The sequence below is a fragment of the Lynx canadensis genome, chromosome C2 (assembly GCF_007474595.2).
Source record: "Lynx canadensis isolate LIC74 chromosome C2, mLynCan4.pri.v2, whole genome shotgun sequence".
NCBI lineage: Eukaryota > Metazoa > Chordata > Mammalia > Carnivora > Felidae > Lynx > Lynx canadensis.
The window spans coordinates 22,429,523-22,446,822 of record NC_044311.2 but is presented as its reverse complement, the minus strand read 5'-3'; the positions used below and the strand labels follow the sequence as shown (position 1 = coordinate 22,446,822).

General features: G+C 38.2%; 1 protein-coding gene across 1 annotated transcript in view; it reads left to right on the top strand.

The window, feature by feature from the left end:
- The window catches only part of KCNH8 (potassium voltage-gated channel subfamily H member 8), a 355,504-nt gene that overhangs the window by 205,016 nt on the left and 133,188 nt on the right, over positions 1-17,300 (top strand). The window contains exons 4-5 of the mRNA XM_030329693.1: positions 1,049-1,176; positions 6,625-6,865. Coding sequence (XP_030185553.1) covers positions 1,049-1,176; positions 6,625-6,865 — 369 coding nt within the window. The remainder of the gene's footprint in view (positions 1-1,048; positions 1,177-6,624; positions 6,866-17,300) is intronic.

Sequence of the window (17,300 nt, the reverse complement as noted above, 5' to 3'; positions counted from 1 at the left end):
ATAGGCTTTTTGTTTTGTTTTGTTTTGTTTTGTTTATATTTCCCTTTGAGGGCCCCCTTTTTACGACTGTAAAATTGATGTTGCTCTATTTAGAAAATCACAGCTATTGATTAGATTTCTTCACTGAGAAGGAACTTGGCTTATTAACTGTCATAAATCTCTAATCTGGTCCCTTTGGTAGTTAGCATTGTAATTCCACTTGGCATTTTGATACCAACTGATAGATTTCATAATTTTAGATGTGTGTCTGGTGAAGCAGGCACGTCCATTCACTGTTGCTGGGAGCCTAAATTGCTAGAATGAAATTTGGAATATGTATACCAATATTTAAAATGTACATACCCACACCTAGTAATTTATCTACAAAATATCCTGGCACGCCAGTGCAAGGCCCTATGTGTTTAGGAATTTAATTGCAGGATTATCTACACAGATTTTTAAAAAAATCCTGACTAAACCTAAGTGTGCATGATAGGGAAATAGTAATATAAATAATTCTAGCTGTATCCTTAATATGGCATGCTCTTAGCTATTAAAAAGAATGTGAGAGAACTATAATGTGCACATCTAGAATGATTTGCAAGTTACTTGGATGTGAAAAAAGAATTTGTAAACCGTTTTTATTGTAAACTTCCATTTATGCAAAGTAAAATAAGTATAAATGTGGATATAGGACATATATTAGATATTTTTCTGGAAAAATGTCAAGAAAAAACATTGGGAGCAGAATTAGGGATATGAATGTACAACAGCAGGAAAATAGGAGTAAGATTTTTTTTATTTTTGGCTTAATGTTTTTCCGAACTGTTTGAAATTTTCTCAGTGCTCTTGTATGTTTTGCTGTAATTCAAAAATTAATGCAGTTAATATGATGACAAAAATATATAAATTGTAAAGGACCGAAATTAACTGTCATTAGGAGCCAGCACATAATTCTAAGTGTTGAGAAACATGTACTGTGTGTCTTGAAAGGGAAGTGTCAAAACCTGACTTTCTTGGGATGAAATGATGCTTTCGTTGGTGTTTAATGAGTTTTATTTTCCCCCAGACAAAGCCAAAGGAAGATCAAGGGCAGGGACCCACTTTGACTCAGCCCGGAGACGGAGTCGAGCGGTCCTTTATCACATCTCTGGGCACCTGCAAAGAAGAGAAAAGAACAAACTGAAAATAAATAATGTAGGTGGTATGTGTGTACATTCTGAATGCTAGAGTTTCCCCTGGTGCGATATTTGATTCACCAAAGAAAGGCTGCAATTACTCATTTATTGGCTTTCCTAGATTTTTTTGCACTTTGGCTTGTGCTTTCCTATGAAGAATAAACTAGGAAAGGTCAGCAGTCGTGAAGCATTTCTGTTATAAAAGTGCTTAATCACAGTGTTATCACAGCATAGAGATTAGAATATTACCGTGGCCAGTACAATACAGTACTAGGGACGCTACGAATAGGGACATACTGGTTACATTTTATGAACAAGATGATGCAGCAAGTCCTATTACACATTCATAGTTTGTTGGTTAAAATTTCTCTGATTTAATTTTAGTTCCATTTATTCTGCACTTTATGTAATTTCACTTAATGCTTTTATCCAGAAGGACCATGAGCAAGTCAAAGTCATTACTCCATTTAAAAATTTACATCTTCTACAAAACAGAGTTGGAAATTTCACACAGTGGAACATTGGACGTGAAATTCTATGCTTTATATCATACAGTTTGTCGAAAGTTGCGCTCTTAGTAAATGACAGAAGGGCTACTTTCTGAAACCTGGTGCTGCTTATCTGTCAAAAGCCGCAACAAAGAACTGTGCCTTAAAAAGATGATCCTGTGCAGAGTTTTGCATGAGTTCCAGGATTTCACACTGATTTCATAACTGATTCTTAGCACTGAGAGATTTCACTGAGAAACCCAGAACTATGTCTGTTTAGTTACGGATATTCAAAGGTAATTTTGCAAATGATGGTAATATCATTAATTTGCATTGTGGATTCTTCAGAACATAAATCTTTGGGTGGAGGGGTGATGGGACTCTGGGTAGCAGGTACAAATACTTAGGGTCTAACTTACCAATGGCATTAGAAAAATTACATCAAACAAGCAGAGCTGTCTTGGAATCGACCTAAGATCCAGAAGGTCTGGGAGTTAGGGACACAGGGAATTCTTTGGCATCTTACTTTTTCCATAGAAACCTCCAGACTCCCTAATATACATGTGTTGGCAAAATAGTCATGCATCTGATAATATAAAGTATCCGTTTCTCTGTAGTGAACAAAGAAAGATGCCTGAGCTAAGGGAAGTGGGAGATCTGACAAGAAAGTGCTGCAAACCGAGTCCTGCTTCAGTGTGATTTCTCTCTGGACACCACAACAAACTGCTTTGGTCCATCTGTGCTCTAGGACCGCCACCCATGCTGGTGATGATCTGCCAGGCATCACCATTAAGAGTCACACGCTGTTTATTTTGGCCTGACTTAGTATAAAGATTTTTCTGGGGATCCCTGTGCCCCGATGTCATTGATTTCCAGAGAGTCCAGGGATAGACTTGAAAGGGTGCACACCACTTGATCTATGGATCCTTCCACTGGTTCCTATTTACCAAGCCTTTGGTTACCAAGCCAGTCTTAGTGACAGTAAACAAGTTCTAGGAAGAAGCATAGGTAGCCACATCTGGGCTTGATTGTATGCACATCAACCAACAAAGCACCTAAACAAATACTAGCCAGAGATACTGTCATGTAGCCTTTAGTTGAGAATCATTTAAACACAGCAAGTATAACTAAGCTTCAAAATGTGTTTGCTGAACATCCTGTTTTTCCCTTTAGATCCAACAAAGTACAGAACAGTACTTAAAAATCGGATTTAAAAAATCATAATTCTCACTGCTTCGCTAATTTGCTAAATTGCCAATCATCTAAGAAATACAAACATGAGGGGGAACATTAAAATAATACCTAGTAATTAAGGATGTCTAATCAACACAGCGACTTCAGCAATACAGGTAGTATCTTACTTCTAATGTGTAGAATCAGGACCGGCCCTGTTCACCATCTCTTTTCAAGGAGGACAGAGTAGAATGGCTAAAAGACAGTAGGAAGAGAGAAGGAAGAAGAGGAAAAAATGATCTGGATAGTTTATCAGCTGAACAATCCATTGGGGGGGAATTCTGGTTATAATTCACACACACACACAAATTCTCAGTATTTTTATAACTTTGCTATTTACAAATTCCTGTTACTGACATCATATTATTTGATTTTTACAGCAAGCCAATACTAGGTATGATTTTTATTAGTTCCTTTTTTATGATGCAAAAGAACTTATTCGAGATCTCAAAAGTAGAAGCAGGATATGGGACCCTGCTGTGAATCTTCTGACTCAAAGCCCTATGCCTTTGCCCCCTGCCCTGCGGCTCCGTGATACAGTTCTGTGGAATAGGAATGTATGATTCAACCCTAGGCAAATAAACTCATCAGGCCATTAAGCAAGGTTTGTGAATCAGGATGTAACACCTTTCATTCCTGGCTCTAACTGCCTGGTACATCTCGGAAAAGGGACTTAATTTCTGCTTTTGTTTTGATTTGTTATTCATTTAAATGACAATTGATGATGCAACTGTTTCCAGCGCAAAGAAATGTAAAGATCAGATGAGAACCCTGGGAGCTTGAAAGCAAAGTCTTTTAAATGCCCAAATATTACCGGCTCAGTAACAATGGTCCTTGAAGGCCTGGGACTTGGTGCAGCGACTACAGAAACATTTTCCTATCATTCAAAAGTTAGTTTCAAAGAAAGGTGACAGGAATGGTTTAAGGAGCAGTTACTTTAGTTAGGTTTTAGCCATTAGCCATTGTGTTTCAATAATTCATAGGGTAGAAGTTAAACAGCAAAAAAAACACCATTGATACTAAAGAACATGCTTCAAAATTAATAAATAACTTAGAACTGAAATTCAGAATAGTTGGTTGCATTTTTCCTTAGGCAAACTCGGTGTGTCAGGGTTATAAATAAGAAGTCTCTCTTCCTCGTACTTGCTAAAAACATACTTTCCAATTGTAAGACATTTTCTTCCACTCAAAAGGTTTTTTTTTTAATATTTTTTTAAATTTATTTTTGAAGGAGAGAGAGAGACAGAGCATGAGTAGAGGGAGGAGCAGAGAGAGAGGGAGACACAGAATCCGAAGCAGGCTCCAGGCTCTGAGCCATCAGCACAGAGCCTGACGCGGGGCTGGAACTCATGAACCGTGAGATCATGACCTGAGCCGAAGTCAGACGCTTAACCGACTGAGCCACCCAGGTGCCCCTCAAAAGGTTTTTGATAAAAGTTTACAAATCTGGTGGTGCGAGGACAAGAGCCTCTATTTTTTTTTTTTTCACTCAGGTGACTATGTCACGATGTTTGTGGGATCTGAGTTTAAAAAAAAAAAAAAAGACAAACCCTTCACAATTTAAGCCTAATCTGAGATGTAATGAATTTTTAATCTTTTAAAATAATCTTAAGAGGGGCGCCTGGGTGGCTCAGTCGGTTAAGCAGCCGACTTCGGCTCAGGTCACGATCTCGCGGTTCGTGAGTTTGAGCCCCGCGTCGGGCTCTGTGCCGACGGCTCAGAGCCTGGAGCCTGTTTCGGATTCTGTGTCTCCCTCTCTCTCTGACCCTCCCCCGTTCATGCTCTGTCTCTCTCTGTCTCAAAAATAAATTAACGTTAAAAAAAAATTAAAAAAAAAATCTTAAGAAATGTGTTTTAAATAACCTATAAAGATGAAATAGTGTCATTTATTTTCTGACTTGTGAAAGTAAGTAATACATAGCTGACTTTTTGTATCAGCCTCACTAATGCTTCATGTAATCAGCGTAATCCAAAGAAAATACTTCCTGAGTTTTCCCAACCCTCACTCCTAGAGCTGGCCTCAACTTCAAACAAGTTAAAATTTTAATCTCTGTAATACAGTAGCAAAAGACTTCCTCAGATAGAAATTGAGGTCTTCCCCCATGGCTTCTCTGTTACTGTTTTATATTTGAAAAAAAAAAAAATTATATGGGAATCCATCATGTCCTTCTATAAACAGAAGTACTTATCAACCTTCACATAGTTAATACTTACCAACCCCTAACTCTCCCTTCTCCTATGCACTTGCCTACACCTTAATAAGAAGCCCAACAGGTATACTTCACTCTCCTCTTCCCAGTTTTATGCCAAAGCCCACCCTAAACTTGTTTCTAGAAACCAGAGAATGAGGTGAAGGAGGCAGGTCAAATACCAGGGAACTGAATGGAACGTAGATGTAATGGCAGATGGGCGTCAAAGGACCATGTAGAAGTGGTATAGCAGTCCGTTACCATGAAATCCTGGCATTATGAGGTGCCTGTGTGAGCTGAGTGAGAATAGTAATAGGAAGTAGAAGCCTGTGTTGGGTGGGAATGCCTACCAAGGAGAGATATAAGATAGGGGGTGCATTAATATTAAGGCAGCAAAAATATTTGGTCACTGGCATTCGCCACTAAAGAGCTACGTATTCCTGATGGCTCTGACCTTTCTTGAATCCTCTAGTATTTCAGGAATTCCTGAACGTACCCCATCAACTTGTTCTTTCCCCATTGGCTGAAACAAGAAAACATACCATGACCTGCAAGTAACATGTATTCTAAAACTTTTAACTGTTCACTTCATTCAACTTAACTTTCAAATTTAAGTTTCCATTACCGATCTTGTGTTTCTCATTAATTGAGGTCAAAGCAAGGTCTGCAAGTACCTGGCCGTAGGCTTGTCAAATTTCCACACACGCTATTGTTGGGCCTCCTTTTGTCTCCTAACAGTAAGAATTGTTCATCAATTTGGACTGCTTTCAAAGTGACGTGCTTTTGCAGTCATAGAACTCCAGCAGTTCTCCTGCATTTAATCAGCTGCACAGCGAACACTGCCTCTCTCCTCCTATGACCTGAATGACTCTTAAGTAACTGTTTCTCACTTTGCCGTCTTTCCAAGGGCTAGCTAGTGTCATGATGAATCCATGCCAGTCAAGGGTGTGAGATGCAGGTTCCCAGCTTGAAACTTCACCAAAAACCACAATGCAAAATGCATGTAGTTAGCACCACCTGGTTATATCTTGGAAGAAATGTAAGTCGCGTTAACCGTAGAATGATGATCATGTATTTCTATCCTCTCTGGGAAAATAGTGGTAGCTTTGGTATTATTAGAAGAATTTCAGGTCAAACATATCCTTTGGATAATGACCATTGTCTCAAAACTATAAGTATGTGGAATGTCTCCATGACAATAGGAATACAAATGTATGTTTGTGTTTCCAGTGTATATAAGATTATACTTGCAACTGTGGATGTTTGTAGGTGACGTTTTAGGTAATGATCTTTTTGTCCTTCGTGAACAAAATCTGGATTACTCGCTTAACATTCATGACTAAATTCTGCACATTCCTGTTACTTATAACAAAGATCTCCGCTCGATTTTAGTGTGTACATCTCTACTTTTTGCATCACCACCTCCCAAAAGTCACTTGTAAGAGACATTGGCATTGTGTGTATGAATCATGCTCCTCACAGAAGTGTGTTTAAGGCTGTGTGATCCTTGCTTCTAATGTTGTGTCTCCCTTCTCTCCTTTTTGTCTTTATCCACAGAATGTTTTTGTAGATAAACCAGCGTTTCCGGAGTATAAAGTTTCTGATGCAAAAAAGTCCAAATTCATACTTTTGCATTTTAGCACTTTTAAAGCTGGCTGGGACTGGCTTATTCTATTGGCGACGTTTTATGTTGCCGTGACTGTACCTTACAACGTTTGCTTTATTGGCAACGATGATCTGTCCACGACGCGGAGCACAACAGTCAGTGACATTGCAGTGGAGATCCTTTTTATCATAGGTAAGACCCAACAGCTGCTTTCCTAGGAGATTTGCATAGAGGAAGTAAGTGTGTTCCAGATTTCTCTGACATGAATTTGAACTAAGATCCATTTGCATGGGCATGACTAAGACTTTGATGCAAATTTTGGAGAAGCACATATTTGGATTTCTGAAAATTGCCTCTTCCAGCTTTCCCACCGTTCCTTTAGTCAAACAGATCTAAACCCATTTCTTGTGTTTCTATCCTTGTTTCATCAAATATGGGCTAACAAAGACTTAATGGCTATTTTGTTGGTACTCTCATATCCATCCTGATCTTAATTGTGCAGGGTCAAAGATGGGGCTTGGCAAGAACCCATTAATGGTGATCTGATAATGGTCCAGTCCTGGGCATGGTTCTCCATACCTTTTCATGCCTTTTTGGCGTGTTGGTGGTTGTTGCCATAGGTGGCCTGGTTGTGGAAGCAAAGGATTGTATAAGCCTTCCAGTCAATTGGGAGAAGCAGGGAGTATCTGATTTTAACTTAAAAAAAGTCCCCAAGGGATGCTTGCTAAGAATATTTATCTCCGGAATATTGGCAACCTCAGTTGAAGCTGTCTCTACCCCACTCTTGTAAGCCTCTTCCTGTTTTCCTGTCCCTTAAATCTTAATCAGTTTAGACCTAAGCCTAGCTCTTTCTTGTACTTTCTAAGACAAATTCTATATTTCCATTAATGGCTTAGACCGACCCCCTTCAGAGGTGTTTTGTTGTGTTTTTTTCCTTTTTTTAGATTCACAGGAAATTGCAAAGATAGTACAGAAATGTCCCTTGTCCCTTTCATTCATCCCTCTAGAGTTCTTTTTTTTTTTTAATTTGTTTTTTCAACGTTTATTTATTTTTGGGACAGAGAGAGACAGAGCATGAACGGGGGAGGGGCAGAGAGAGAGGGAGACACAGAATGGGAAACAGGCTCCAGGCTCTGAGCCATCAGCCCAGAGCCTGACGCGGGGCTCGAACTCACGGACCGCGAGATCGTGACCTGGCTGAAGTCGGACGCTTAACCGACTGCGCCACCCAGGCGCCCCTAGAGTTCTTGACCATCATTGGCAACCTGATACTTGATTCTTTACGTGGTCGTGGTGATATAGGGCAATATCCTTTTTATAAAGATGAAAGAATGTTTGGAAAATATTTTCAAGCAGGTAGGTGAACAAAGGAATGAGAAATGGATCTTAAAAGTTCAAAGGAAGAAAATAAATGAGGTAGATCAAACACTTATTTCAATGTTGGTGGTCCTTTTCTCTGTGGAGCTAGCTGGTAAAGTTTTGGGGCCAGAGTGGGTTCTCTAACCGTTAGTATGTTTTCTCTGGATGAGTTTATATGCTCTTGGTGTGGCTTGGGTACCACTATTAACATTGCATCTGTTGAGCACCCCCTCAAAGCTATGTCAGGACCCCTGCTCCCAACCTAAAAGTGGTGGCTGTGGTATGTTTAGGCCACTAGATGGCAATGTTGTCTACGTAGGTAGTTTGGCAAGACTACAAAGTCAAGAAAACATACCTTTAAATTTTTTTTTTTTAACTTAAACCATTCCTCATTAGAAAGGTGTAACCTAAAGGGATGTAAAACTCACTGTTAAATGGAAAATAACAACATTCCAGCTTGCAAACAAATTGGGTGTGTCCAGTTGCCAATCCACTGTGGTTTTATATCCTTTTACTTTCCCAAACTTCCCTGTCTTCTCCTACCTGCCCATAACACATGTGTAAATTAGCGCTCTAAAAAAACTCCCTATGACCCCATTCAAAGTTCTCAAGAACTTGAGTACTCAAATGTCTATTACATCTGAGTATCTACTTAACAAACATTTCATATCATTATTATTAATGTTATTATTATTTACAACTCTGTCATAGGGACACGGTTATATCTTGAATGTTCCACTATTCCTTGTTCTAGGATATTTGAAATTCGAAGGGCTTCGAAGCCACTTCTGGTACTATATGCTCACTGGCAGATGGTGATGTGTTTATACTCAGAACTGACACCTGTAAGAAAGATATTTTGTACAATTTTGGGGGGTTGAATTGGTTGGTTGTTTTTTTTTAAAGGCTTCTTTCTTCTACTAAACCAATGGAGTCTGGCTTGCCCTCTGACCGTTGCCCCTAAGTCTGCTGTGTTTTTTGTGACTCACATTTCTGCTGTGCTCCAGGCAGTAAGATGTTCCTCTGGGTAGGCAATACCCCTCTCTTACCAGCAGCATGATAAAGAAATAAAAATTCACTCAAGGCAGTTCACCTTCTACAAAGATTACAATTTGAGATTTTGGCCTGCTAACAGTTTTAGAATGTTGCCAGCCTGGAATCCCTTCTTGACTGACTTATTTTTATAAGCAGTAAAAACTTTACTGTGCTTTACAGTTGCCGTCTTCCTGCTTTTTCTTCTTCTAAATGAGTTTAAATGTGTCTATAATTTATTATAACAGATTTGGAAAAGTAGTTGAAAATTTCTCCAAGTATGCTTCCCCGAGCCTTTATTGTATGAAATATTTCACAAAGGTGATGTGAAAATGATCACCGAGAAATAAATCAAAACAGTAGGAATAAAAGCGTGCATTGCCTATAATACTGTACTTTCACAGTACTAATAAGGCAGTGTTTGTATCATTTAATAGTTATTAAATTGGTATGTATGACAATTCTATATGTATTTTTAAACATGTTTATTTTTTGTTTGTAGATAAGTGCTATTAAATTGGCATCTTATAATCACCCTGGTCAGAACTGTTAAAAAGTAGTTTAAAAAGAATTTTGGGGAGGAAAGCCTTTCATATTGCAAAACATGATGCTTTCAAACTATTTTGTTATTTGAACCCCTCTATACAAGTAAGGTGATGTGATTATTTTCTACATGGGGAAAATTAAGTGTTCATGAAAGAAGAATATATCGTCAAAATGGAACTTGAAAGATAATATATCTCTTTTGGTGATTCATCATGCACATTAACTTTATACATTTCTGAGAAATTCGGTGATAAAGAAATCTGTTTAACCATGATTAACCCAGCACCTCCTAAAGTTATTTTTACCTCAGAACCCATTCCTTCCCAGACCACTTGGTAACACTCTTTTGGGAAGACTGACTTGAAAACATTCTTCCCTGATAAATTCACTATAAGTATCTGAGTGTGATTATGCTAGTCAAACTACAAATATGAATGATGAGCTTGAATCTCTCCTAACTACTCTCTTTACCTTAAAGTAAATTGCTTTGTAAACCACATTAATTCTTCAGGATCAGTAGGGCACAAGGTTTGGCTATAAGTTACAAAGTCGTTATAAAATTAGTTTTAGTTTTAAAACCATCATGTATAATTTAGCTGCTGATTCAAAGCCTCATGGAAACTTGCAACGAGAAGTGACCTACTAGTAATTTATCTAATCCAATCTTTCTTAATTTATGGGGGGGGGGGGGGCTGCCTACTGAGCCCTAGTGGTATGCCCAAATCCTGGTGGCACACTCAGGTTTCCTTGTCGTTGGATCAGGTTTCTTAAGAGTTTGTAACCAATATGGTTCCATTTTCTGAAAAATTCTACTCAACTTGTTTTCCTTTATTTATAGCAATGAGGCAGAAGATGAGAGAAAGAAGTGCCAACTTCCTTCTCTTTCTTTCATGAATGCAGAAATTAATAGTTTTAATCTCTGAAATCTTGGTGGCAAAAATTGTGATATGCCATTAGGTCTGATAATCACGTAACCCTTTTCCTTATCAAAAACCTAAAGAACCCAGTTTTGTGCAGGCAGCAGTATCCCAAACCCAGGGGATGAGTTGTGAGTATTCCAAGCCAGTGGTAGTTCCTGTCCCCTTAGCCAGTTCCAGAGTATTCCAAGCCAGTGGTAGTTCCTGTCCCCTTACCCAGTTCCAGACGTAGGGGTAAATATGTGACCAGTTCTAGCCAATAGAATATAAAGAGATTATTTCTGTGGGGCCTTTTGGGTATTATTTTCCCCCTGAAAAAAGAAGAGAGACATGTGAGGGGAAATATTTGTGTCACTATTTCTTTCCTTCCCCCAGGATGTGTAGATGGAAGGGTATGATGTACTGTAATTATGTAGCCATCTATAATCACGAGGAGGTGCATAGGGAAGAAGATGTGGACTCCTTGTTGAGTGATATAATAATGTTCCTATTATTGGGGCCACTGTTACTTGGATATTTTGTTATTGATAGTTATATTGGTATAAAATTTTTGAAAAATTGGGCCATTTCAGAGGTTCAATGATAACTCCTTTCCAGGGGAACAGAATCCTCTTTCTTCTATCCTGTCATTCCACTGTGAGCCTATCTAGGAAGTGGTTTGCATATACCACACATATCTGCTGTCATAATCACAAAGACTGAGCATCGTAGGCTATGCCATAAAGCTGCAACTCTGATTGGCTTGGTTTCTCTAAGAATCCTCAGAAAGCTCAAGGTCAGAGGAAACATGGGATACAATTGTACTTTCTGTTTACTCTACATTCACCTTAGTCATAAAAGGACGGTTGAGAGTCATGTGGGATAAAGGGCAATCATGCAGTGTGCAGACCATACTGGCCAGGCCTGAACGTCTAGCATCCTTACCCACTGCTCACCACCAATGCCGTCAGTTATTATGACAACCCAAACACTCCATACATATTCAAAAGTTTTTCCTCAGTGTTCTGTTTTTTTTTTTAATTTTTTTTAAATTTTTTTTTAACGTTTATTTATTTTTGAGACAGAGAGAGACAGAGCATGAACAGGGGAGGGGCAGAGAGAGAGAGGGAGACACAGAATCCGAAGCAGGCTCCAGGCTCTGAGCGGTCAGCACAGAGCCCCACACGGGCCTCGAACTCACAGAGTGCGAGATCGTGACCTGAGCCGAAGTCGGCCGCTCAACTGACTGAGCCACCCAGGCGCCCCTCTCAGGGTTCTATTTTCAAAGTTATATTCTGTGTTGATTTAGGTAGTTCTATTTCACTGGTTCTCAAAAGGCACAGAATCACACATAGGAACCATTTTAGAAATATGTAGATTAGGGGCGCCTGGGTGGCTCAGTCGGTTAAGTGTCGGACTTCGGCTTAGGGCATGCTCTCACAGTTTGTGGGTTTGAGACCCATGTCGGGCTCTGTGCTGACAGCTCAGAGCCTGGTTCCTGCTTCAGATTCTGTGTCTCCCTCTCTCTCTGCCCCCACCCCCCATGCTTTGTCCCTCTTTCCAAAATAAATAATGAACTTTAAAAACTTTTTAATTTTAAAAAAGAAATATGTAGGTTAGACTTTAATCAGCACTACCATCATTTGGTTTTAATGCTGTTAGATCACAATTAACTTATCTACAAATAATTTTACTCCAACTAATGAACAGATTTGCTCTATGTGTAATATGTCTTATGATCATATATTTATATTTTCAACATTTCTGATTATTTTATTTTTCTCTTTCTCTTTTGTAATGCTTTATTAACTAATGCTTCTACTCACTTACATGTCACCAAATTTTGCTATCTCAGAATCTTTATTTCTTCCTATCACTAAATTTTTATTATAACCTTGTGACATAATTAAATCAGGTATATGTGTTTAGACATAGGAGGGAAAAGAGCAAAAACAGTAAGCAGTTTATCCAAGATCTAGCTGATTACTGACCAAGCTAGGACTAAAACTCTAAACCCACTTGTAAAATGGGTATTAGCATTCTTATGAGGATTTAGTGAGGTTATTGTATCAAGAAATAAGTTTACTTGCTGTTTAATCATTACTGATAAGTATTGTTCAATAATGTCACCAAGCCCCTATCTCTTCAGTTTGTTTTAATATCCACTATTTTTTTTTTTTTTTGGAAAACAAGCATTCTTTATTTAATACAAACTGAAAATTCAGCTAATCATGGGAATAAGGTAGACCAGAACATTCCACATCCCTTAGCTTTCGAGAACACGAGTGTCTGGGGAGTCATATACTGCTTAAAAGATCTAAGGCTTTTATAGTGATTTCTACAGACTTGCCTTAGCTTCCTTTTAGAAGAGCCTAGAGAAGGTCTCTTACGTCTACCTAAGTCAAGCATCCCTTGTCTGGCATGCACTGAAATGACCACTAATAATATTAGAGGCCATCATTCCAGGTGTGTGTTCCATCCAATCTTCCATCAGCACTTGTCCAAACAAGGAAATAAGCTGATCTGCATTTCAGCTCCTCCTCCCTTTTCCTGCCCTGCTCTGATGAGGCCTGAAAGGCTCTAGCTGTGCTTCCAGTAACAGTCTAGAAGGAAGTCATTAGCTGAAGGCTTAATCACTAGCTTTAAAGTGACTAAGACTTCTCTCTATTCAACAGATTCATAATTTTACTGGATCTGTGTTTAATTTCTAATGATAATTATGGGTACTTTTTTGAGAGACAAAAAGAAAAAGCAGGGGAGGGACAGAGAGAAAGGGAGAGAGAGAATCTTAAGCAGACTCCACGCCTAGGAGCCTGACCCAGGGCTCGACATGGGGCTCAATCTCACCACCACGAGATGATGACCTGAGCCGAAATCACGAGTTGGGTGCTTAACTGACTGAGCCACCCAAGCACCTCTAGATACCTGTTTGTTTTATCAGACTTCTTCCCAAAGCCTCTCTTTGTTGTGTATAATCTTTATTGATATGCCTTTCCCATTTAACATGGAACTGAAGAGTAATGTTCTTATACCATTTGACTGCAGTTTGTTACTCTCCAACAGAAACTCAAGACTCACAAGAAATACTTTAATTGTTTCAGTATTCTTGGGTATCTTTTTCTGTTAGAGTAAAATATTTAAATCTCAGTGGAACCTGGAAAACCATAAACATTTGATTGTTATTTCATTGTACAAGCAAACCCCAACTTAGAGTTATCTCCTGAAAATTGCAAACAAAGGTATGTCATTTTCCCATTTAGTGAGGTCACTGATATTAAAGATACAGACTTGGATACTGAAGGGAAAGATTTCTTTAATGTCTATTTATTTATTTTGAGAGAGTTAGATAGATAGAGCACATGCACGTACAGGAGAGGGGCAGAGAGGGGGCAGAGAGAGAATCCCAAGCAGGCTCTGTGCTGTCTGCACAGAAGCCAATGCAGGGCTCGATCCCATAATTGTGTGATCATGACCCGAGCCGAAAGTCAACAGTCCGATGGCTCAACCAACTAAGCCAGCCAGGAGGCCCCTGAAGGGAAAGATTTCTCTCAGTGAATAAAGTTGAAGTTTCATGGTGATGAGGGAACTCAGATTTTACCACTGAATGGTTTGGGCATTCTGGTATTCCTAGACTACATATTTAGAAGGCTTGAGTTAGCATTCATTTATCTCTTAGCATTTAAGTCCCTCCCTCCTTTCCTCTCTCCCTCCATCTGCTCCCTTCTTCCTCTCCTGCCACTTACGTACTTTCTTTCTCCTGTTCTCCTTCTTCCTTTCAAACATAGGGTAACAATGGAAGCCTACACCCCCACATCCTCACCCTTCACACTTATCTTGGATTGAGTGATAGCGTCTCTTTTAGAAAAGATTTTTTTAATGTTTCCTTATTTATGAGAGAGAAAGAGAGAGTGCAAGCAAGGGAGGGGTAGAGAGATAAGGAGACAGAGAATCTGAAGCAGACTCCAGGCTCTAAGCTGTCAGCACAGAGCTGGACATGGGGCTCAAACCCATGAGCTGTGAGAACATGACCTGAGCCAAAGCCAACTGAGCCACCCAGGCACCGTAAGTAATAGCATCTCTTAATAAGAGGAACTCAAGACGATATTCATAGCCATGGCTCAGAGTTGACCTTTGTCTCATGTGGGCATTTTTAACCCAACTGTAAGAGTATCCCAGTCTCTCCATTCCCAGATAATACGTTTGGGGTAGTGAATAAATGGAATGTGTTTAACCATTGACTAGAAATGAATCAGGACTCACTTGGCTGCAGACCAGCTAATTTCTGACGAATAAATTTAAGCCTGAGGATACAGCAATAATGAAGCAACAACAGCAAAAAACAAAAAACAAAAAAACAGAAAACAAGTGTGCCACTTCAGATTGCCACAGAAGTGTAACATACTCCGTATCTTATCTCAAAAGTGAAGAGATTTTATTTGTCAGAATGCCTTTGGAAAAAAAGAGAGTGCACTGAAAAAGTTAGGTACTTTTTTTCCTTATTGTTATTAAGGGCTCCCAAATTCATTGACTTAAAAGTACCTACTCAGGAACTAGACTAAAGCAAAGACTAAAATTGCATTTATTTTTGCAAATAAAGTCAGTTTCGCTGTTGCTTCTGTAGGCTTTTCAAAATTCCCCATGGGAAGATGAAGTACTATGATAAATCAAATATTGAGCAGATACCCAGGATATGTGGCCACTGTATTTTCCCGAACTATGTGAAACTAGGAAACGGTGCTTCTTCATTGGATTGGGCCAAAAATAGCAATTAATGTTTTCCTTAGGCTAGAATAATAGGTTTACGTTTGATTTTAAAAAGCACTTTATTCACTATCTTTTCCTGTTAGACACATAGATTTTTAGAAATATTCCCACCATTCTTCACTGTGACTGAAATCATTGAAATACTCAATGACAATGTTCTGACAAACCAACAGATTACATTTTCAAGCATTTTCTTTGAGTAGTTTCATTTCTCCTCTGTGGATAGACCATGCTAATTACATAAGCTTCAAAATAGAAACAGTGGAGAAAAGAAATGGTCCTCAGTCACACCCATCCCAGCAAGAACACTGCTTCTGCATTCAGTCTTTCTGGTTGTTGTTTTCTCTCTTTTATTTTCATGTGGTTGTGATCATAGTCTACACAAATTTTGGTGACTTTTTTTTTCCACCTAGGATTTTAATGTAAGGATTTATCTGTGTTTCATAAATATTTACAAACATTTAATAGGTGCATAATATTCCATCATGTAAATGAACTAGTTTGTTTACTTAATAACCATGTCTTAGTTGTTACACATTTGAGATGATTGTGTTTTTTGCTACTTAAAAAATTATAATGAACATCTCTGTGAAAAATGTATTAATTCATTAATTGAACACATGTATATTGAATGCTTGTTTGCCATGCAGTGTTTTAGTTGGTAGAGATAGAACAGCAAAACAAATAAAGATCTTTGCCTTCATAGGATGTATATTCCAATAGAGATAAACAGGAAACAAAACAAATAAGTAAAATATATAACATGTCAGATAGTGGTGAGTTACATAAAGAGTAGAAAAGGTGAGAAGGGGGAAGAAATGGGCTGCAATCCTAAATGAAGTGGTCAGGGATGTGAATTAAGAACATGGCATTTAAATAAAGACAGAGGGGAAGCAAGGAAATAGTCAACTTTATGCCTTGAGGAAGCACATTACAAGCAAAGAGAACATGAAATGCAAAAGACCCCACTCATACATTTAGAATTATTTTAAGGGGTGGAATTACTGGGCCAAAAAATATTAATATATACAGCTTATAACATATTTTCAACGTTTCATTTTTTAAAATCACATTACCTTAGAGCAGTTATTGGGCAGTAAAGCTCAAGTTGAAATGCAATTTGTTCATGCTAATATTTTTTTATAGTAATAGCTATTGTAGAAAGTTATAGATGCATGTCACTTTCTGAATTTGTTTTACTCCTAAACAGTCATTTCATTTAATGGAGTAATTCAGATAAAATACTGTTATTAATATTGCATCATTGTTACTTATTTTTGCTTTGGTTTTCCTTAGGAGATTAGATATATATGGAAAGTAGATATATATTACATGATGTACCTGAATCCGTTGTGTTTATATCTGACATATTTGTGAGATGGCAGATTTGGAGGAAAATTGTCTTAGCACACTCTGAGAATGATGCTGCCCTGTGACTTACCTATTACCGTAAATAGACTTATGAGGAGCACGTGCTCATAAAATATGAAACAATAGTGCTTGTTTTGAACCAGGCAAGGAAATTAAAAATGGAATATTACTAAATTTAGAAACCCAGAAGAAAATTGTGAGTTCTTGATTTAGAAACCTATTGCAAAGTAATGAGGGATTTTTTTCTTTCCATTTGCCACTTATCAAACATGAACTCTGCTATGTCATTCTCTCCTTTTCCCACTTTTTCAAGTATGCTTTCTTGCAGTATAAAAAAAATCATATTCTCTAAGTAAAAATGGCATTCTTTATGTGGTTTTTATTTCCCATTTCAACCTATGCATTTAACATTTGCCATTGGTATTATCTCTCTCCAATTACCCCATTAGGTTTAAGATAAATACATAAATAATTTTTTAAAACCAAATATGCTGAGAAATTATTTGAATATTTTAGATAACAGAAAAAATTATGGCCACCTGGGCCCAGATGTAATTCACTATGTATTCTTCAATTCATTACATATTTGTTGAGGACCAATCATGATGTCACTGAAGTGATTGCACGTGGCATTTCCTCAGCATAGTATAGAAGACCCT